The 23938-nt window shown below is 46.0% G+C and overlaps 1 protein-coding gene across 2 annotated transcripts; it reads right to left on the bottom strand.

Moving 5' to 3' along the window:
* Positions 1–2867: 2867 nt before the first annotated feature.
* On the bottom strand, positions 2868–5763 carry LOC123127623 (glyceraldehyde-3-phosphate dehydrogenase 2, cytosolic). Of its 2 annotated transcripts, XM_044547380.1 has the most exons (12): positions 5487–5763; positions 5350–5373; positions 5153–5253; positions 4640–4755; positions 4457–4556; positions 4220–4366; positions 4079–4139; positions 3892–3989; positions 3634–3776; positions 3426–3509; positions 3222–3311; positions 2868–3131 (listed from the first exon to the last, which is right to left on the bottom strand). In XM_044547380.1, exons 1-12 carry the CDS (start codon positions 5488–5490, stop codon positions 3086–3088), a joined length of 1014 nt encoding a protein of 337 aa, XP_044403315.1. In that variant the 5' UTR covers positions 5491–5763; the 3' UTR covers positions 2868–3085. The 2 variants fall into 2 exon arrangements, with proteins under 2 accessions (XP_044403315.1, XP_044403314.1); XM_044547379.1 differs by lacking the exons at positions 5153–5253; positions 5350–5373; positions 5487–5763 and having other exon boundaries at positions 4640–4929.
* Positions 5764–23938: the final 18175 nt, after the last annotated feature.

Genomic DNA, 23938 nt, shown 5'->3' with positions numbered 1-23938 from the left:
AACTTTTGTTGCTAAAAAACATACTACTTCCTCCGGTCCATATTACTTCTTGCTCAAATGAATGTATCTAGCATTAAAATATGTCTAGATACATTCGTTTAAGTGACAAGTAATATGGATATGAGAGAGTAGAACTTTTAACCTTTGAAAGAGAACTATCTGCATGATACCCCATTAGACGTCAAACTTCAAAGAGTCGGTGCAAACCATGAAGGTGTTTGTTCAAACTTTAAACTTTGAATAGATCAAATTAATGTCATTGGTTTTAATGCGACTCAACACTTACAAAGTTTTAAGGTTGCAACTCAACAATTGGAGATTAACTCATACATGGACGAATCATACTAATCTTTTGCCAATTAGTTAACATCTAAAACATGAAGTTGAAGATACAAAGTTTTGAGTACAATACAATAAACGGAGATATAACACAGTAGTGTTGATACTAGATCTGTAGAGTGCAGACGTGCAAAATTGCATCTCACTGACCTAGGGTTCATACAAACTGAAAATGAAAACATTGGTTTTGTATAAACAAGAAAAGAGGGGCAATGGAGAGAATGCATGGCTTACCTCACTACAGGTTGCCTCCTTGGTTGTCGGAGTCGCGGTCGATACAGGGATTGGAGGAGAGGCGTTGTAAGCAGAGAGCTGAGAAGCGGGGAGCACGGCGACACATGCCTTTTGTTGGGGCACATAAGTGTGGTATGGGTGGGCGCGACCGGGTTGGGTGTGGGGATATGCACGAGCTAGTAGCCTTAGGATGGACTACTAGTGGGTCGAATGCACATCTAGTTGGGGGCCGTGCTGGCTGAGAATAGTGTTTTGGCTTGTATTAAGAAAAAAATATTGTGTAGGTTGTGTCGAATTTGTTATAGTTTTAGGGGGGGGGCAAATCAGCCGCTTCCATGACCGTTCGATTATGCCACATCGACTGTCCACTTCACAACACATAGCATCACCAACAACCCTGATCCTAGGCAGCACTTCCAGCAACCATTTATGTTGTGAGCCGCATCGTCGTTTTGCCCCCGCACTCGCAAACGGGACAAACAAAATGATCGTCGTTGTTGCAACATCGCTTCCCTCCTTGTTCCATCCTCCACTCATTTTTCGCATTGTGCGACCTCTCCTCCATGCTCGAGTGATTGCAACATCATGGGCATCATCTTCGTGGGATTGCATCAAACGTTGTCATCCTCGAAGCATTAAGGTGGGTGTCGTGAGCCATGTTGCAACGCAACGTCATTGCTTCTCCATTAGGTGCAGGTTGGTGGTGCCGCTCACCTTTGGTAATCAGCAATATGTCGGTCGCCTTGTAGCAACACACATATGTCGCCTTGTAGCAGTGCAACTGTCGATTTGTAGCATCAGTGGCGCCCCCTTGCAATCGTTTCGGTCTTCCACGACACACCGACGGCTGCCTCCCTTGAAGCTTAGCCGGCCTGCAGCATCTAGCACCACCCCTTGTTGCTTTGTAGCATTAGTGAGTTTGCAACATCCGCCACTGTAGCATTTGTTGATGCAGTATCCGCCGTCAACGCTCACAACATCGACGAACGCCATGCAGCAGCCCATGCCCACTTGCAACAGCGAAGACGCCCATGGTTTACCTTGCGGCACAGAGACAGTGCCATGGTGAGAGGAGAGAAAATAAGAGGAATGAGAGGAAGTTCGTTGCACTAATCTGGGGGTAGAGTTGAACATGTGGTTAGGATTATTGTTAAAGGAAAGTGTGTCTGATGGACGAGGCGGTTAATGGGCGAATAGCCCAACCCTTGCAACCTACAGCTCCAGGTGGCGAAGAGCCGACATCGAGGTGCCAAACCTTTCTGTCGATGTGGACTCTTGGGAAAGATCAGCATGTTATCCCTAGAGTAACTTTTATCCGTTGAGCGACGGCCCTTCCACTCGGCACCGTCGGATCACTAAGGCCGACTTTCGTCTCTGCTCGACGGGTGAGTCTTGCAGTCAAGCTCCTTCAAATTAGTCGAAATAGATCCTTCCCCATAGTTTTTTTTTATCCTCAACATAGTTTTAGCCCTTTTTTTCTTTGATATATAATTCTTTAAGGAAACAATTGTTCCATGAGATAACGGAGATCCAACATGATTATTTACGCTAATTCTAGAGAGTGCACGTTCACCATGGGCTCCTGACGGCTCGTCGCATGTTGCCATGGGAGGACATCGACGTCAAAGTTTTATTACTTCCTAGGACTCGATGGATGTGATCATTGTATGCACAGAGATAGTGAAATGTGTGGACTTTTTGAAAATTCTTTCAATAGAATGAAAAAAATCCAAAAGGGGAAATAGGAAAAGTGAAATTTCATCATTGCCCACATTCAAATGAGGCACGACTCGCGAGCTTTATTCAAGCGTCACCGCATAAACTGCTACTCTTCAATTGCTTTGACATAGTAATTTTATTCCCAAAAATCAACTCATCACCAGCACAATTTTATGGAAAACACTAGAAAAAGCCCATATGCGACGAAGATTTTTTGTTGCTGTTGGAATAAGAATAAGGCCAAATACATAAACTGGAAATTCATCATGTCACAAAAATTATCAGAAGCCTCTCAAAAACACAGCAGCCTCTTTTGATCTAACTGCTTCAATTCAAAGGAATTCAATGTTTAGTCTTATCAAATTCTCTATCGGGCCATGAGGATTCAAAAGACGGAAACAAAACCAATATTGTTTCTTTAGTGGTCCATTGTAGATTTTGCCCTGCTGCTTCGCTAACATACAAGGTGCATATTACCACCACGAAACAATCTCATTACTTCAGCAAACACATGGAAAGACAAGATAACCATAAGATAACTTTGCAATCGCAAGAGACCGGAATGACATGTTATGGATAACTCAAGAAGATGAGTGAAAATGACTCATGATTTAGTTCAAGCAAGTACATAATACCACCAAAATGTGAGCTCTAAGCCCAACCAACCATCAGGATACATCCAATAAAAGGTTTTTAGCTGACATAATTCCATACAAAAATTTATTCTCAGAAGAAAGGCTTTGAACACTCCTCTGGGGCAAACCACTCTCCCCAGTAACTTCATGCCTCTCATTTACTTGGAGCTGTGCATGTGACGGATGAGGTCGACCACACGGGTGCTGCATACGGAGAAAATTGAGGATTCAGCAAGTTGATTTCTGCATAGAAGTATAACCTTAACTGCAAGAGCCATAGAAGGTGCCACTGACCTGTATCCCCACTCGTTGTCGTACCAGGAGACAAGCTTGACAAAGTTGTCGTTCAGAGCAATCCCGGCCTTGGCATCAAAGATGCTGGACCTGTTATGGGTAAAGTGGCATCATTAGCTAAGTCAGATGAGTACACACATAGGCAATCAAAATGGACCCATTAATAAAGAGCAGTATGGTTATTGTCAAAGCAATGGTAAACACCTGTTGTCACCCTGGAAGTCAGTGGAAACAAGGTCCTCATCCACGTAACCCAAAATGCCCTTGAGGTTTCCCTCAGACTCCTCCCTGTAAAATCAGATCACTACACATCAATACTGCTCATAGCTGGTATGTGGCCCAAATACCAAAACCAGAAACCATATGTGCATCGAAGTAAAGGAAATTGTTCCTGGTTGGTGGCGTTACTCACTTGATAGCAGCCTTAATCTGATCATAGGTTGCTGGCTTCGCAAGTCTAACAGTCAGATCAACAACAGAAACATCAACAGTAGGAACACGGAAGGCCATTCCAGTCAACTTTCCGTTAAGCTCTGGGAGCACCTTGCCAACAGCCTGCAGGAAATCAAACAGTTACGATTAAATGGTAATCCATCGAACAGATTATTATATTAAGCTACAGTGTTCAAACAGATAACTGATGATACAATAGAAGGCCAGCTGATTATACCTTTGCGGCACCAGTGCTGCTTGGAATGATGTTGAAGCTGGCAGCCCTTCCACCTCTCCAGTCCTTGCTGGAAGGACCATCAACAGTCTTCTGGGTTGCTGTAAATTCAAATTTCAGCCACACATAAGCATACTAGTCTAAGATAGAATATAAAATGTTGAAGAAAAAACCCAGTGTAATGCATTACCAGTCATGGCATGAACTGTGGTCATCAAACCCTCAACAATGCCAAACCTGTCATTGATAACCTGAAAGAAACAAATTATCAGCATACCATTCCCAATATTGGCGGTTGGTTTGAGCAGCACAAAACTGCAATGATACGCACCTTAGCAAGAGGAGCAAGGCAGTTAGTGGTGCAACTAGCGTTGGAGACAATGTCGATGTCAGACTTGTATTCCTTCTCATTGACACCACAGACAAACATGGGAGCATCTTTGCTGGGAGCAGAAATGATGACCTTCTTGGCACCACCCTGAAAGTGGTGACACAGAAAACTAATTTAGTACAAATATACACAAGAAAGGTTCAGGTACCATGAAATGGAAACTGTGAACGAATGTACCTTAATGTGAGCTGCAGCCTTGTCCTTGTCAGTGAAAACACCGGTGGACTCAACAACGTACTCAGCACCAGCAGCAGCCCATGGGATCTCCTCAGGGTTCCTACATCAGGACATTGTATGATAAGCCTGTATACCTTAAAATGAAAACCAATTGCATACCCACAAAAATGAACGGTAACAAACCTGCAGCCAAACACAGCTACCTCCTTCTGGCCGAAGAGAAGGGTCTTGGAGTCCTTCACCTTAACTTCATGGTGCTTCCACTGTCCATGGACAGTGTCATACTTGAACATGTAGGTCTGCAAAATGGAACAATAGTCATTGCGTGGAACAAATAGATTCCTCAAATCTGGAACTACAAAATTATTCTCCACTGGAAGTGAGGAATATAACGTATGCAAAAGGCACTTGCAAAGCAGATCTAAAAGTCGTTTCCAAAAACTAAGAAACATACACATGTAGCAACATTTAAGGTAACCTAGTAGATTCATAAACATCACGAGTTAACATGCTTAGGATTGTGTAGGATTGTGTAGCAAAGCATCAGCGTGTAACGAGAAAAGCAAATCCGATCAGGTTTAGTACAGATCTAAGCTCACAATCGCCAATCCATAAACGGGTCCCATGCACGAATCCACAACGACCCTACCATACAAACCTACAGATCTCATGAGCAATGAGATTCGAGAACGATACCATGTAGTCGGTGGTGATGAAGGGGTCGTTGACGGCGACGAGCTCGACATCGGGGCTCTGGAGCGCAACCCTGGCCACAAGCCTGCCGATCCGGCCGAAACCTGCAGCGCAAAGCAAAAATCCATCCATCAGAGAACGAACCCACGGAAGCAGCCAACAGAGAAGCAAACCAGATCAGATCGGAGGCCCGAGCTCACCATTGATGCCGATCTTGATCGGAGCTGCGCAAACCACGGAAAATTCCAGCAAAAGGAAGGAACAACAATCAGCCAAAGCACCACGAGAAATCGAAATAGTAGAACAGCTAATAAGGTGCTCGGGGTGACGGGGTTACCCATGGGGAAGGAAATCTGGAGCTGCGACGGACGGAGGGGAGGTTGAGAACAGATCGAGGATTGGGACGGCTACTCGAGATTGCGATGCGATTAGCGAGGCCGGGGGGGGCGTTTATATAACGGGTGGTTTCATTGGGTGGCCGGGCCCGCAGGGCGGCGCGGGTTGCGGATCGCCATCTGTTTCTCCGCTACCGGGAATGGAATCGGTGGGTGGCTGACGGGTGGGGTCGGGCGAGGAGCGGCGCGATGGTTTCGAGAAGGTTCCTGTGGGTGCGTGGGACGGGGCGAACGTTGGAGCCTTGGAAACACTGGACCGCTGCTGGGTTTGGCTCCGATAATCACGAGAGAGAGGGAGCGGTGGTGGGGCAACCCTGCTTACTTCTCGCCCAAGAAGGTGAAACAACCGGCGCCTTTCCTTATTTTTTTCCTTTTTTCCTTTTCTTGGAAAACCCCAGCGCCTTACTTCTTGTGCAAGAAGATCAAATGACCGACGGCGTGGGAGGCTTGGTGTGGTTTCAGCGGCCAACCGCCGGTTGCCGCATATGTGGAATTTCAAAAAAAATCTATAAATATTTACAAATGCCTTCTTTCTCATCAGAAAAACAATAAAAAGAAGAAATGCCTCCCACCCATGGTTCTAAAAGGCGCATAGCGGGCGCTATGTCCGCGTAGCGGATTTGTGAAAACACTAGATTATTGTTTATATTTCTAGATCATTAACAAAATGTAATAACATTTAATTTGAGCAATAGCAGCAGCTATTGCGGCCGCAATAGCGGTCGCTATCTCCGTTATTTGAAACTATGCTCCCACCGAATATATTTAAGAGTGTAAAATCTTCATTTCTTGTACAATTTCTCATGATGTCGTTGCCGCAATGCAGGAGGTCGTTGTCGCCAGATCTGGGCTGAGTTCTTCCCCCTCACTAACGAGCCCTAGCTTGCTTGGACCAGTTTGAGGGTGTGGCGGTGGAGATTATTCCCTTTGTCTCTCATCCGGCTATGAGTGTACCCTGCTCTTTGGCACCGCCTCACAGAGACAGAGAGCAGGGTACATGGCAAGTTCTTCGGCCAACCGAGCTAGATAAATGGAGAAAAGGGGAAAGGAGGGAGATGTGTGTGGGGGGAGGGGGTAGGGGGTTCTTTGCACGTCGGTGAATAACATGCTGCGAGGAAGGTCGTCGTTGTTGGGCGGCTCCTCCCGCCATTCGACGTGAGGCCGAAGACCAAAGTTGATGAGCTTCGTTCCTCGGTGTGGCGGTTGTAGGGCAATGCCACCATCCAATGGGTGGGCAGCGACGACCGGTGATTCTTCCTCGGTATTGATGTCGAGGATAATCAGTACTTTGTGATAAAATCACAACTATGGCACTTCAAACGGGGTGGTGTCGTCTTTGTTACCTTCGACGACAAGGAAAGCCCGACCAACGCGGATCTTGGTGTCATCCCATATGGGCTTAGGTGTGTGGGCTCCCATTTGAGCTCATGGCGATGGACATGGGCCGGGAAGAACAAATTGGCGAGGTGGTGGTGGTCTTCCATCGTAACAACGTCATCGTCTACAAGTTCTTGTGCGTTAGAAACAATGTAGCTTGCAGATGTTGGCTAGTCCTTGTGACTTGCAATTCCATGTAAAAGTGTGAGAAATTTCCACAGTATTGTGAGTGTTGTGGCCTGGTATGTGACACTTCCATGCGCTTTTGTGTCACCTTGAAGGACAAGCGGGAGCAAATCTACTCCAGCAATATTCGGGGTGAAGCATATTGGAAGGAGAAGGGCTTGGTTCAACGAGCTCTTAAATTTTGCAACCCCCCCCCCCCCGATTGAGGAACCTATGAATATGGGCTCCGGCAAGAGTGGCTCCACTCTTGCCATCGAGGGGATCGTCGTCGAGGCAGCTACTAATGTTGGTTGGATGGTGGTGTCTCAACCACGCGTGGCCACCACTGAGGTGCATGTTGTGTGACGCCCCTGATTCAATCATACACTAACCATACATGCAAATGTGTACAATCAAGATCAGGGACTCATGGGAAGATACCACAACACAACTCTAGACACAAATTAAAGTCATACAAGCTTTATATTACAAGCCAGGGCCTTGAGGGCTCGAATACATAAGTTTGAATACAAACGAGTTAGCGAAACCAACAATATCTGAGTACAGACATGAGTAAACAAGTCTGCCTTAAGAAGGCTAGCACAAAAGCAACAACTATCAAAAAGGCAAGGCCTCCTGCCCGGGAGCCTCCTTACTACTCCTGGTCGGCGTCGGTCTTCACGTAGTAGTAGGCACCGTCGGGGTAGTAGAAGTCATCGGCAGTGGCATCTGGCTCCTGGGCTCCAACATCTGATCGCAACAATCGAGTATAGGGGAGAAAAGATAGCAAAGCAACCGTGAGTACTCATCCGAAGTACTCGCAAGACTTGCATCAGATCTACACTACATATGCATTAGTATCAATAAAAGGGGTAGTATATGTGGACTAAACTGCATAATGCCAGCATAAGGGGGAGAAGCTAGTCCTATCGACGGCTACATGTTCTGCCAACCACCATCTTGAAGCAGTATAAGAGAGTACTTGGAATGGTAACAAGTATCACCGTATAGCATAATCCTAACCGGAGATCCTCTCCTCATCTCCCTGTGATATCTTTATTTTCTCTGTTATGTTCGGCATTCCCTGCATCCAATTCATTGCAAATCCTTCAGTTAATTCCTTGCAAATCTTTGTGAGATCTTATTTGCCTAGTTAGCTGAGATGACAATTGTTTTCTCTTTGTGTTAAACTCGGACTCACCGGTTTGTTTCCTTCGGTTCAACCGAACCACCTCAGTGCCATTGAAGAAAATAACTCGGCGTGATCGATTTAAATGCTGAGAAAACACTTTGCCATTTGCATCATGCATACTTATTCCAGCTGCACTCAATGATTCTTGTCCTCTACCAGCATCTTACATTACATGTTGCTTTGTAATGTGACTCAAGGACCAAACCTAATTGACTCATGCTCTGGAATATCCCTTCTTGAAAATTGATGTCAAAGGGGGAGAGAGAGCACATCAAAGCTTGTCACATAAGAGAGAATGCACTCCTTAAGCTTCTCTAGATGCTTGTTATCCATAGAGGAGATAAGTCACATGTCTTCAAGAGGGGAAAGACATGTTAGTATGTTTGTTATGATTGATGTTGCTCTGATTTTCTTTTGCCCTATCTTCTCCCATTATCCAATATAAGATTCAGGGGGAGAAAGACATCTAAGGGAAGGAAATCTTCGAATTCATTGCATATCTTTACTCTTTGGGGACATGTCTATATCCAATAGAGTACCCAGTACTCACTCTCTACATGTCATCCCAATCTTGGTGCTCTTGTGGTTTCTCAATTTGCTTTGTCCAGTAGATGTTCATGTGTTATCTAACCTTGTTTACTCAGGTTCATCTCTTCCAAAGCTACTTCAAGACCACAAGGTAAGTATATGCATCACATCCATGTGCATGATGATTTCTTGCTGCTGTACATATTGTTTGCAAGAAGAAATTATGAACATGGAGGTACATTTCCTATAATCACATCATTTGCTCTGATGCATATAGCCAAGATACATGTAACTCATTGCTTGCTCTGTCATGGTTATGCATTCACATGCTCTTATATTCCATATTCACATGATTGCATCCATGTAGGGGGAGCATATCCATGTTACATGTCTTTCCAAAGCTTCACGTGGTATTCTTCATATCTTTATCTAAAATTTTGATGTATGTTGTTATCAATTACCAAAAAGGGAGAGATTGAAAGCACAAGTGCTCCTTGGGTGATTTTGGTAATTAATGTCAACATATCTCTTGTTGGACTAATACTTTTATCTAGTATATTTCAGAAAGTTCAACAAAGGCGTGGCATGGACAAGAGGATGTGGAACCCCTTCAAGAAGCTAAGGACAAGGATTAGCTAAAGCTCAAGACTCTACATTTTCATTTTAGTGGTCCAAGATCACATTGAGTCCATAGGAAAGCCAATACTATTAAAAGGGGATGAGGTGTGGCTTAATGACTTGCTTGCTCAAAGTGCTTAGTGATATGCTCCAAAGCCCTCAACCACTTTCTCATCTCCACATATGTCCCAAACCAAAAGTCAAACTCGGCCCCACCGATTTGATCTATCTGGCGCCACCGAGTTCACTTGACATAGCCACTGTCAGAAACCCTAATCAATTCGATCTCACCGATGGGATCTCGGTCTCATCGAGATGGGCTTGCAAACTCTTTGTTGCATGTTGCAATTATTTGGGTCACACCGAGATATGCAGTCAGTCCCACCGAGTTTGCTTGACCAACTCTGTGTTTGCTTATTACCAAAATCGGTTCCACCGAGTTTGTGTAATCGGTCAAACCGAGTTGAGGTTTTACCCTAACCCTAGCACATCGATCCCACCGAGTTGATCATATAGGTCCCACCGAAAACTCTAACATTCACATTTTGAACCATATCGGCCTGACCGAGTTTCTTGATTAGGTCCCATCAGGTTTGGTGAATTGTGTGTAATGGCTAGATTTTGTGTGGAGGCTATATATACCCCTCCACCCATCCTCCATTCATGGAGAGAGCCATCAGAACATGCCTACACTTCCACTACTCATTTTCTAAGAGAGAACCACCTACTCATGTGTTGAGACCAAGACATTCCAATCCAACCACAAGAATCTTGATATCTAGCCTTCCCCAAGTTGCTTTCGCTCAAATCATCTTTCCACCATGTCCAAATCTGTGAGAGAGAGTTGAGTGTTGGGGAGACTATCATTTGAAACACAAGAGCAAGGAGTTCATCATCAACACACCATCTATCACCTTTTGGAGAGTGGTGTCTCCTAGATTGGTTAGGTGTCACTTGGGAGCCTCCGTCAAGATTGTGGAGTTGAACCAAGGAGTTTGTAAGGGCAAGGAGATTGCCTACTTCGTGAATATCTACCCAAGTGAGGCAAGTCCTTCGTGGACGATGGCCATGGTGGGATAGACAAGGTTGCTTCTTCGTGGACCCTTTGTGGGTGGAGCCCTCCGTGGACTCGCGAAACCGTTACCCTTCGTGGGTTGATGTAATGCTTCGAGACCGATGCTCCAGATGCCTTCCATTTATTTCATTGTCATGTTGCATTTGCGCCTCTTGTCATTTTGCATTCTCATAATCATCATGTGCATTGTCATATTCATGCATATTACATTGTTGGATGCTCCATGTGTGATCATGCATCATCACCTCCTCCTTCCTTCTTCTTTCTTTCATTTTGGCAAGTGACATTTTCCCCTCCTCCATAAATGTTCATTCTTTTGCTGATGCTAGTTCACCATGCCTAAACCCTCTCTGCCAATTTTCAGTTCATTTGAAGATGTTTTGGTTGGGTTCAAAAATGCGTCAAGTTTGAATTTAATTCAAACTTGGATTATTTTTCTACCTCAGAAAATTGCCAAAGCAATTTATTCAAATAGTGCATAAAACCAGGAGTTCGTAGATATGTTTATATCTCTCGTATTCCTTCCCATAACCCCTGGTATTTCTCTTAAATTTTGTTTATTTTGTCTATTTGAATAAACAGAAATTTAAAGAGAAGAGAATGGCTTACCTGGAGCCCGGCCGAGGCCTAGCTCCCGCACAGCGCTGCAGCCCACCATCGCCTCCATTGGTAAAATCCTCCCCGGTGCCAGTTGTGCACCCCGCCGGCCCCACCTGTCATCCTCTCCCCCTCACCCTTTTCTTCCACCTCCCTCACTCACTCTCTCTCGCGGTAAAACCTACAGGGGGCCCGCACATGCCACGGTGGCGATCCGGCCATGCCCGAGCCCCTATTTAACCCCCTCCGCGTCTGCACCAAACCCCTAGGGTTTCCTCTCGCCGCCGCCACCCTTTCCCTTCCCCTGTTTCTCCTTCTTCCTCAAGAGTCAGTGGTTAGAGAGCACCACGGAGAGCTTCGTCGTTGCCTGCGTGGTTGGAGGCCACCACAGTCGTCTCTGGCGTGGCCATCTTCTTCCTCGACGTTGACTACGTCCGTTCAGACGTCTTCCCTGCACTCGGTCGCCTCCACTACATCGATGTCGCCCTTGTCTTCATCTGCTTCACGGACCCAACGCCACTGCCTCGATCAGCGCATCCTCCCGCCGTCTATGATCTCTGTCGACCTTGTACGACTTCAGCAGCACCCCAACGGTGATGCCCCGCTCCTCCCCAACCCTCTCTCCAGTTTGATTCTGTCGCTGTGGTCGTCTTCCCGAGCCTTCCTATTCCATATCCGCCATGGGCGAGTTCCTGGAACTCACCCTTGCATGCCCACCCTGCCTCGCGCACTCGCTCCCGTGCACATCCTGTGTGCTTTGCCTCACAGCCGCCCCTCTGCTTTGCCCCTGCCTCGCGCGCAGCCGCGCCAAACCACCTAGCTTCAGCCGCCCACCTCATCGTGCTTCGCGGCCATGGCCGCAAGCATGTAGAGTCCCTGTCCGCGCGCGCCCTCGAGCAGAGCATGCTCGCGTGCTCCACCACGAGCACCCTCACCTTTTTCCGCAAGCCCGCCGCCACTCTGCTTGGTGAGATGTCGTCTCCTGGCTCGACACCGTCGATGCTGGTGTTCTCCCTGTAGCCATGGCCAAAGGCTCGGCCCTCTGGTCATAGGCCAAAAGAATCCAGGCACACGGGTTTATCACAAACACGCATGCACCTCACTGGTCAGGGTATTACTAATTTGCAAGCGGGAGGACCTGGGTTCGAGGCCCAGTCTCCCCAATTTTACCCTGTCACTTTTATTATTATCTTTTGCCCACTCCCACACTCAGCCGCTTGGGCCAAATCTTCCTGGGCCGCTTGCACCGTACGATCAATCTGGCCCATGCATGTTTTATTTTCTTCTCTGTGATTTTCTCTATTCTTCCACTGCATGCATATTCACAGAAATGCCATTATTTTGCAATGCCTATAACTAAATAACCGTGCATCGGTTTTAAATATGTCATATATGTAAATTGCTCAGGTTTTCATCTACTTTCATAATCTGCATCTTTCATCCATGATGAAATGATTAAAATTGTTGTTTGCATTGTTTCGCAAAAATGACATGCTAAATGGTTTATTTCATCACTTAATAATTGTAACTCCAAATTTTATAAACTTTAGATGTAAATGGGGTAGAAAAATGCATAGTTTAACATGGTGGCATTACTTTGCATGTTTAACAACTCTAAAATATGGTTTAGGGCAGAACAATACCAATTTTAAAATTTGCACATGAGGATTTTTCCAGACTTGTTGTTGTTGTTTCCGGCCTCATTTAAACTTGCCTAAATGTGTAGTTTTCATATGTTTCACCTCTTGCCATGTTTAACAACATTTAATATTGTTGGGTACCTAAACGGGAAAGAACTAAATAATCAAACATGGTGTTTCATCAATATGCAACTCGTTGCATATTGAGCTCCACTTAACTTGTTTGTGCATTATGCCATGGTTATGCTTGTGTGTTTACTATGTTGCTTGCTTCTTTCTGGGTTGCTTCTCTCATTAGCTTCGATTTCATTCTGGAGTTGTGAGGATTCGTTCGACTATGTCCGTTTGCCATCTTCGTGGACTCGTTCTTCTTCCTTGCGGGATTTCAGGCAAGATGACCATACCCTCGAAATCACTTCTATCTTTGCTTGCTAGTTGTTCGCTCTATCGCTATGTCGCGCTACCTACCACTTGTTATATCATGCCTCCCATATTGCCATGTCAAGCCTCTAACCCACCTTCCTAGCAGACCGTTGTTTGGCCATGTTACTGCTTTTGCTCAGCCCCTCTTATAGCGTTGCTAGTTGTTGGTGAAGATGAAGTTTGTTCCATGTTGGAACATGGATATGTTGGGATATCACTTTATCTCTTATTTAATTTAATGCATCTATATACTTGGTAAAGGGTGGAAGGCTTGGCCTTATGCCTGGTGTTTTGTTCCACTCTTGCCGCCTTAGTTTCCGTCATACCGGTGTTATGTTCCTTGATTTTGCGTTCCTTACGCGGTGGGTGTTATGGGAACCCCTTGACAGTTCGCCTTGAATAAAACTCCTCCAGCAAGGACCAACCTTGGTTTTACATTTGCCACCTAACCCTTTTCCCTTGGGTTTTGCAGACTCAAGGGTCATCTTTATTTTAACCCCCGGGCTAGTGCTCCTCTGAGTGTTGTCCAAAACAGAGCCACTTGCGGTGCCGCCCCTAGGCAACTTGGGGTATCATTGGTTGCTGTACGTAGTGTTTATCCGGTGTGCCCTGAGAACGAGATACGTGCGACTCCTATCGGGATTTGTAGGCACATCGGGCGGCTTTGCGGGTCTTGTTTTACCATTATCGAAATGTCTTGTAACAGGGACTTCAAGATTGATCGGGTCTTTCCGGGAGAAGGAATATCCTTCGTGGATCATGAGAGCTTGTGATGGGCTAAGTTGGGACACCCCTGCAGGGTATAAACTTTCGAGAGCCGTGCCCGCAGTTATGTGGCAGATGGGAATTTTTTAATATCCGATTGTAGAGAACTTGACACTTGACTTAATTAAAATGCATCAACCGCATGTGTAGCCGTGATGGTCTCTTTCCGGCGGAGTCCGGGTAGTGAACACGGTTCTTGTGTTATGGTTGTGCGTAAGTTGCGTCACTTCTTGATCTCTTCTAGCTTCTCGACCGTTGTGCTACTTCTCTTCTCGCTCTTATTTGCGTATGTTAGCCACCATATATGCTTAGTGCTTGCTGCAGCTCCACCTCACTACCTTCTCCTACCCATAATCTTAAATAGTCTTGATCTCGCGGGTGTGAGATTGCTGAGTCCCCGTGACTCACAGGTAGTTCCAAACAATTGCAGGCGCCGATGATACTAGTGAAGGTGACGCAACCGAGCTCAAGGGGGAGCTCGATGAAGATCCTGATCGCTGTTATGTGTCTTTTCTAGATGATTAGTAGTGGTGCCCAGTTGGGACGATCGGGGATCTAGCATTTGGGGTTGTCTTCTTTTATTTTGGTTCCGTAGTCGGACATTGATTGTACTCTGGATGATGTATGTTTAACTTGTTATTTGTGTGAAGTGGTGATTGTAAGCCAACTCTTTATCACTTTCTTATTCAGTACATGGGATTGTGTGAAGATTACCCCACTTGTGACTAAACCACCATGCAGCTATGCCTCTAAGTCGTGCCTCGACACGTGGGAGATATAGCCGCATCGTGGGTGTTACAAGTTGGTAATCAGAGCCATCCCCAACTTAGGAGTGTTGGGGAATGTAGCAGAATTTTAAAATTTTCTACGCATCACCAAGATCAATCTATGGAGTCATCTAGCAACAAGGGAGAGGGGAGTGCATCTACATACCCTTGTAGATCGTGAGCGGAAGTGTTCAAGAGAACGGGGTTGATGGACTCGTACTCGTCGTGATCTAAATCACCGATGACCTAGCGCCGAATGGACGGCACCTCCGCGTTCAACACACGTACGATTGGGAAGACGTCTCCTCCAACTTGATCCAGCAAGGGGGAAGGAGAGGTTGATGGAGATCCAGCAGCACGACGGCGTGGTGGTGGAAGCAACAGCGATCTCGACAGGGCTTCGCCAAGCTCAGGGAGAGGGAGAAGTGTCACGGGAGGGAGAGGGAGGCTCCAGGGGCTAGGGTGCGGCTGCCCTCCCTCCCCCCCACTATATATAGGACCCCTAGGGGGGCGGCGGCCAAGGGGGTGGAGTGCCCCCAAGCCAAGTGGGGCGCCCCCACCCCTAGGGTTTCCAACCCTAGGCGCAGGGGGAGGCCCATGGGGGCGCACCAGCCCACCAGGGGCTGGTTCCCCTCCCACTTCAGCCCATGGAGCCCTCCGGGATAGGTGGCCCCACCTGGTGGACCCCCGAGACCCTTCCGATGGTCCCGCTACAATACTGATTACCCCCGAAACTTTCCCGATGGCCGAAACTTGACTTCCTATATATAAATTCTCACCTTCGGACCATTCCGGAACTCCCCGTGACGTCTGGGATCTCATCTGGGACTCTGAACAACTTTCGGGTTACAGTATACTAATATCTCAACAATCCTAGCGTCATTGAACCTTAAGTGTGTAGACCCTACGGGTTCGGGAGACATGCAGACATGACCGAGACGACTCTCTGATCAATAACCAACAGCGGGATCTGGATACCCATGTTGGCTCCCACATGCTCCTCGATGATCTCATCGGATGAACCACGATGTCGAGGATTCAATCAATCCCGTATACAATTCCCTTTGTCAATCGGTACGTTACTTGCCCGAGACTCGATCGTCGGTATCCCAATACCTCGTTCAATCTCGTTGCCGGCAAGTCACTTTACTCGTACCGTAATGCATAATCCCGTGATCAACCACTTGGTCACATTGAGCTCATTATGATGATGCATTACCGAGTGGGCCCAGAGATACCTCTCCGTCATACGGAGTGACAAATCCCAATCTCGATTCGTGCCAACCCAACAGACACTTTCGGAGATACCCATAGTGTACCTTTATAGCCACCCAGTTACGTTGTGACGTTTGGCACACCCAAAGCACTCCTACGGTATCCGGGAGTTGCACAATCTCATGGTCTAAGGAAATGATACTTGACATTCAGAAAAGCTATAGCAAACAAACTACACGATCTTTGAGCTATGCTTAGGATTGGGTCTTGTCCATCACATCATTTTCCTAATGATGTGATCCCGTTATCAATGACATCCAATGTCCATAGTCAGGAAACCATGACTATCTTTTGATCAACAAGCTAGTCAACTAGAGGCTCACTAGGGACGTGTTGTGGTCTATGTATTCACACATGTATTACGATTTCCGGATAACACAATTATAGCATGAACAATAGACAATTATCATGAACAAAGAAATATAATAATAACCATTTTATTATTGCCTTTAGGGCATATTTCCAACAGTCTCCCACTTGCACTAGAGTCAATAATCTAGTTACATTGTGATGAATCGAACACCCATACAGTTCTAGTGTTGATCATGTTTTGCTCTAGGGAGAGGTTTAGTCAACGGATCTGCTACATTCAGGTCCGTATGTACTTTACAAATATCTATGTCTCCATTTTGAACACTTTCACGAATGGAGTTGAAGCGACGCTTGGTATGCCTGGTCTTCCTGTGAAACATGGGCTCCTTGGCAAGGGCAATAGCTCGAGTGTTGTCACAGAAGAGAGTCATCGGGCCCGACGCATTGGGTATGACTCCTGGGTTGGTAATGAACTCCTTCACCCAGATTGCTTCTTGTGCTGCCTCTGAGGCTGCCATGTACTCCGCTTCACATGTAGATCCCGCCACAACGCTTTGCTTGCAACTGCACCAGCTTACTACCCCACCATTCAAAATATACACGTATCCGGTTTGTGACTTAGAGTCATCCAGATCTGTGTCGAAGCTAGCATCGACGTAACCCTTTACGACGAGCTCTTCGTCACCTCCATAAACGAGAAACATATCCTTAGTACTCTTCAGGTACTTCAGGATATTCTTGACCGTTGTCCAGTGTTCCATGTCGGGATTACTTTGGTACCTTCCTACCAAACTTACGGCAAGGTTTACATCAGGTCTGGTACACAGCATAGCATACATGATAGACCCTATGGCCGAGGCATAGGGGACGACACTCATCTTTTCTCTATCTTCTTCCGTGGTCGGGCATTGAGCCGTGCTCAATCTTGTACCTTGCAATACAGGCAAGAACCCCTTCTTTGACTGGTCCATATTGAACTTCTTCAATATCTTGTCAAGGTACGTACTCTGTGAAAGACCAATGAGGCGTCTCGATCTATCTCTATAGATCTTGATACCTAATATGTAAGCAGCTTCTCCAAGATCCTTCATTGAAAAACACTTGTTCAAGTAGGCCTTTATGCTTTCCAAGAATTCTATATCATTTCCCATCAACAGTATGTCATCCACATACAATATGAGAAATGCTACAGAGCTCCCACTCACTTTCTTGTAAATGCAGGCTTCTCCATAAGTCTGCGTAAACCCAAACGCTTTGATCATCTCATCAAAACGAATGTTCCAACTCCGAGATGCTTGCACCAGCCCATAGATCGAGCGTTGGAGCTTGCACACCTTGTTAGCATTCTTAGGATCGACAAAACCTTCCGGCTGCATCATATACAATTCTTCCTTAAGAAAACCATTAAGGAATGCCGTTTTGACGTCCATCTGCCATATCTCATAATCATAGAATGCGGCAATTGCTAACATGATTCGGACGGACTTCAGCTTCGCTACGGGTGAGAAAGTCTCATCGTAGTCAATCCCTTGAACTTGTCGATAACCCTTAGCGACAAGCCGAGCTTTATAGATGGTTACATTACCATCCGCGTCTGCCTTCTTCTTAAAGATCCATTTATTTTCTATGGCTCGCCGATCATCGGGCAAGTCAGTCAAAGTCCATACTTCGTTTTCATACATGGATCCTATCTCGGATTTCATGGCTTCCAGCCATTTGTCGGAATCTGGGCCCGCCATCGCTTCTTCGTAGTTTGAAGGTTCACCATTGTCTAACAACATGATTTCCAAGACAGGGTTGCCGTACCACTCTGGTGCGGAATGTGTCCTTGTGGACCTATGAAGTTCAGTAGCAACTTGATCTGAAGTTTCATGATCATCATCATTAACTTCCTCTCTAGTCGGTGCAGGCACCTCAGGAACAATTTCCTGAGCTGCGCCACTCTCCGGTTCAAGAGGCAATACTTCATCAAGTTCTACTTTCCTCCCACTTACTTCTTTCGAGAGAAACTCTTTCTCTAGAAAGGATCCATTCTTGGCAACAAAGATCTTGCCTTCGGATCTGAGGTAGAAGGTATACCCAATAGTTTCTTTAGGGTATCCTATGAAGACGCATTTTTCCGACTTGGGTTCGAGCTTTTCAGGTTGAAGTTTCTTGACATAAGCATCGCATCCCCAAACTTTTAGAAACGACAGCTTAGGTTTCTTCCCAAACCATAATTCATACGGTGTCGTCTCAACGGATTTCGACGGAGCCCTATTTAAAGTGAATGCGGCAGTCTCTAAAGCATAGCCCCAAAATGACAGCGGTAGATCGGTAAGAGACATCATAGATCGCACCATATCCAATAGAGTGCGATTACGACGTTCGGACACACCATTACGCTGAGGTGTTCCAGGCGGCGTGAGTTGTGAAACTATTCCACATTTCCTTAAGTGTGTGCCAAATTCGTGACTCAAATATTCTCCCCCACGATCTGATCGCAAGAACTTGTTTTTTCTGTCACATTGATTCTCAACCTCACTCTGAAATTCCTTGAACTTTTCAAAGGTCTCAGACTTGTGTTTCATCAAGTAGACATACCCATATCTACTCAAGTCATCAGTGAGGGTGAGAACATAACGATAGCCACCGCGAGCCTCAACACTCATTGGACCGCACACATCAGTATGTATGATTTCCAACAAGTTGGTTGCTCGCTCCATTGTTCCTAAGAATGGAGTCTTGGTCATTTTACCCATGAGGCATGGTTCGCACGTGTCAAATGATTCATAATCAAGAGACTCCAAAAGTCCATCTGCATGGAGCTTCTTCATGCGTTTGACACCTATGTGACCAAGGCGGCAGTGCCACAAGTATGTGGGACTATCATTATCAACCTTACATCTTTTGGTATTCACACTATGAATATGTGTAACATTATGCTCGAGATTCATTAAGAATAAACCATTCACCAGTGGAGCATGACCATAAAACATATCTCTCATATAAATAGAACAACCATTATTCTCGGTTTTAAATGAGTAGCCATCTCGAATTAAACGAGATCCTGATACAATGTTCATGCTCAAAGCTGGCACTAAATGACAATTATTGAGGTTTAAAACTAATCCCGTAGGTAAATATAGAGGTAGCGTGCCGACGGCGATCACATCGACCTTGGAACCATTCCCGACGCGCATCGTCACCTCGTCCTTCGCCAGTCTCCGCTTATTCTGTAGCTCCTGCTTTGAGTTACAAATGTGAGCAACCGCACCGGTATCAAATACCCAGGAGCTACTACGAGTACTGGTAAGGTACACATCAATTACATGTATATCACATATACCTTTAGTGTTGCCGGCCTTCTTGTCCGCTAAGTATTTGGGGCAGTTCCGCTTCCAGTGACCACTTCCCTTGCAATAAAAACACTCAGTCTCGGGCTTGGGTCCATTCTTTGGCTTCTTCCCGGCAGCTTGCTTACCGGGCGCGGCAACTCCCTTGCCGTCCTTCTTGAAGTTCTTTTTACCCTTGCCTTTCTTGAACTTAGTGGTTTTATTCACCATCAACACTTGATGTTCCTTTTTGATTTCCACCTCCGCTGATTTCAGCATTGAATATACCTCAGGAATGGTCTTTTCCATCCCCTGCATATTGAAGTTCATCACAAAGCTCTTGTAGCTCGGTGGAAGCGACTGAAGGATTCTGTCAATGACCGCGTCATCCGGGAGATTAACTCCCAGCTGAGTCAAGCGGTTATGCAACCCAGACATTTTGAGTATGTGCTCACTGACAGAACTATTTTCCTCCATCTTACAACTGAAGAACTTGTCGGAGACTTCATATCTCTCAACCCGGGCATGAGCTTGGAAAACCATTTTCAGCTCTTCGAACATCTCATATGCTCCGTGTCTCTCAAAACGCTTTTGGAGCCCCGGTTCTAAGTTGTAAAGCATGCCGCACTGAACGAGGGAGTAATCATCAGCATGTGACTGCCAAGCGTTCATAACGTCTTGGTTCTCTGGGATGGGTGCGTCACCTAGCGGTGCTTCTAGGACATAATCTTTCTTGGCAGCTATGAGGATGATCCTCAGGTTCCGAACCCAGTCCGTATAGTTCCTGCCATCGTCTTTCAGCTTGGTTTTCTCTAGGAACGCGTTGAAGTTGAGGGCAACATTATCGTGGGCCATTTGATCTACAAGACATAGTGTAAAGATTTTAGACTAAGTTCATGATAATTAAGTTCATCTAATCAAATTATTCAATGAACTCCCACTCAGATAGACATCCCTCTAGTCATCTAAGTGAAACATGATCCGAGTCAACTAGGCCGTGTCCAATCATCACGTGAGACGGACTAGTCAACATCGGTGAACATCTTCATGTTGATCGTATCTTCTATACGACTCATGCTCGACCTTTCGGTCTTCCGTGTTTTGAGGCCATGTCTGTACATGCTAGGCTCGTCAAGTCAACCTAAGTGTATTGCGCGTGTAAATCTGGCTTACACCCGTTGTATTCGAACGTTAGAATCTATCACACCCGATCATCACGTGGTGCTTCGAAACAACGAACCTTCGCAACGGTGCACAGTTAGGGGGAACACTTTCTTCAAATTATTACGAGGGATCATCTTATTTAAGCTACCGTCGTTCTAAGCAAACAAGATGTAAAACATGATAAACATCACATGCAATCAAATAGTGACATGATATGGCCAATATCATTTGCTCCTTTTGATCTCCATCTTCGGGGCTCCATGATCATCGTTGTCACCGGCATGACACCATGATCTCCATCATCGTGTCTTCTTGAAGTTGTCTCGTCATCTATTACTTCTACTACTATGGCTAACGCTTTAGCAATAAAGTAAAGTAATTACATGACGTTTATGTTGACACGCAGGTCATAAATAAATTAAGACAACTCCTATGGCTCCTGCCGGTTGTCATACTCATCGACATGCAAGTCGTGATTCCTATTACAAGAACATGATCAATCTCATACATCACATATATCATTCATCACATCCTTTTGGCCATATCACATCACACGGCACATGCTGCAAAAACAAGTTAGACGTCCTCTAATTGTTGTTGCAAGTTTTTACGTGGCTGCTATAGGTTTCTAGCAAGAACGTTTCTTACCTACGTCAAAACCACAACATGATATGCCAATTTCTATTTACCCTTCATAAGGACCCTTTTCATCGAATCCGATCCGACTAAAGTGGGAGAGACAGACACCCGCTAGCCACCTTATGCAACTAGTGCATGTCAGTCGGTGGAACCAGTCTCACGTAAGCGTACGTGTAAGGTCGGTCCGGGCCTCTTCATCCCACGATGCCGCCGAATCAAGATAAGACTAGTAACGGCAAGTAAATTGACAATATCGACGCCCACAACTGCTTTGTGTTTTACTCATGCATAGAAACTACACATAGACCTAGCTCATGATGCCACTATTGGGGAACGTAGCAGAATTTTAAAATTTTCTACGCATCACCAAGATCAATCTATGGAGTCATCTAGTAATGAGGGAGAGGGGAGTGCATCTACATACCCTTGTAGATCGCGAGCGGAAGCGTTCAAGAGAACGGGGTTGATGGAGTCGTACTCGTCGTGATCCAAATCACCGATGACCTAGTGCCGAACGGACGACACCTCCGCGATCAACACACGTACGGTTGGGAAGACGTCTCCTCCAACTTGATCCAACAAGGGGGGAGGAGAGGTTGATGGAGATCCAGCAGCACGACGGCGTGGTGGTGGAAGCAACAGCAATCTCGCCACGGCTTCGCCAAACTCAGGGAGAGGGAGAAGTGTCACGGGAGGGAGAGGGAGGCGCCAGGGCCTAGGGTGCAGCTGCCCTCCCTCCCCCCACTATATATAGGACCCCTAGGGGGGCGGCGGCCCTAGGAGATGCAATCCCCAAGGGGGCGGCGGCCAAGGGGGTGGAGTGGCCCCCAAGCCAAGTGGGGCGCCCCCACCCCTAGGGTTTCCAACCCTAGGCGCAGGGGGAGGCCCATGGGGGGGAGCACCAGCCCACTAGGGGCTGGTTCCCCTCCCACTTCAGCCCATGGGGCCCTCCGGGATAGGTGGCCCCACCCGGTGGACCCCCGGGACCCTTCCCGATGGCTGAAACTTGACTTCCTATATATAAATATTCACCTCCGGACCATTCCGGAACTCCTCGTGACGTCCGAGATCTCATCCGAGACTCTGAACAACTTTTGGGTTACCGTATACTAATATCTCAACAACCCTAGCGTCACCGAACCTTAAGTGTGTAGACCCTACGGGTTCGGGAGACATGCAGACATGACCGAGACGACTCTTCGGTCAATAACCAACAATGGGATCTGAATACCCATGTTGGCTTCCACATGCTCCTCGATGATCTCAACGGATGAACCACGATGTCGAGGATTTAATCAATCCCGTATAAAATTCCCTTTGTTAATCGGTACGTTACTTGCCCGAGACTCGATCGTCGGTATCCCAATACCTCGTTCAATCTCGTTGCCGGCAAGTCACTTTACTTGTACCTTAATGCATGATCCCGTGATCAACCACTTGGTCACATTGAGCTCATTATGATGATGCATTACCAAGTGGGCCCAGAGATACCTCTCCGTCATACGGAGTGACAAATCCCAGTCTCAATTCGTGCCAACCCAACAGACACTTTCGGAGATACCCGTAGTGTACCTTTATAGCCACCCAGTTACGTTGTGACATTTGGCACACCCAAAGCACTCCTACGGTATCCGGGAGTTGCACAATCTCATGGTCTAAGGAAATGATACTTGACATTCGGAAAAGCTATAGCAAACGAACTACACGATCTTTGAGCTATGCTTAGGATTGGGTCTTGTCCATCACATCATTCTCCTAATGATGTGATCCCATTATCAATGACATCCAATGTCCATAGTCAGGAAACCATGACTATCTTTTGATCAACGAGCTAGTCAACGAGAGGCTCACTAGGGACGTGTTGTGGTCTATGTATTCAAACATGTATTACGATTTCCGGATAACACAATTATAGCATGAACAATAGACAATTATCATGAACAAAGAAATATAATAATAACCATTTTATTATTTCCTCTAGGGCATATTTCCAACAAGGAGCCCCCTTCTTGATCGAATCACTGACATTGTTGAGTCTAGAACAAAATGTTTTGAGTCTTAAGATTATATATAACGGAGAGTAGGATTCTTTTTACTCCTCAGTCCCTTCGTCGCTCTGGTGAGGTCTTCCTGATGTAGAAGTTTTGACTTTTCTCTCCTTAAAATTCACGAATTTTTTTAGGATCACGCGGGTATCTTGGAATCGTTCCGATAGTCTTGTGACAAGAACATTGTTCTTGGTGCCTCTTGACATTTAGGGGTTGTGGCAGTGTCCCGGGGAGTTGAGCTCTGAGGTGTCGTCGTCACAATTTTATCATTGCAGTTCTGGAATACCTGAGTTTCGCCGACATCGAAAATCTCTTTTATGCAGTTGTTGGTGAGATAACCTCGATGCCACCTAGTACTGGCGCGGGAGTTCAGGAGTATTGCCATAACTCATATAACGGATGCTTTTCGAAGGTTGAGGTACATGATTTCCGAAGTTTTCTTGGTTATGTGTTGAAGGATGGATACAGCTGGATGTAGGGATTGTTAGTTTGGGT

This window comes from Triticum aestivum, chromosome 6A, assembly GCF_018294505.1.
Source record: "Triticum aestivum cultivar Chinese Spring chromosome 6A, IWGSC CS RefSeq v2.1, whole genome shotgun sequence".
Lineage (NCBI taxonomy): Eukaryota > Viridiplantae > Streptophyta > Magnoliopsida > Poales > Poaceae > Triticum > Triticum aestivum.
The sequence above is the reverse complement of the archived record's forward strand: the minus strand, read 5'-3'. Positions and strand labels throughout refer to the sequence as shown.

What these genes read in the sequence shown, in the direction of transcription:
- LOC123127623 (XM_044547379.1), bottom strand. Translation starts at nt 4,914, where the DNA reads ATGTGTATGTTTCTTAGTTTTTGGAAACGACTTTTAGATCTGCTTTGC. An exon ending in GCAGCACTGGTGCCGCAAAG is followed by an intron (nt 3,777 to 3,891) that starts GTATAATCAGCT and finishes GATTTCCTGCAG; the next exon opens with GCTGTTGGCAAGGTGCTCCC. An exon ending in GACAACGAGTGGGGATACAG is followed by an intron (nt 3,132 to 3,221) that starts GTCAGTGGCACC and finishes CTCCGTATGCAG; the next exon opens with CACCCGTGTGGTCGACCTCA.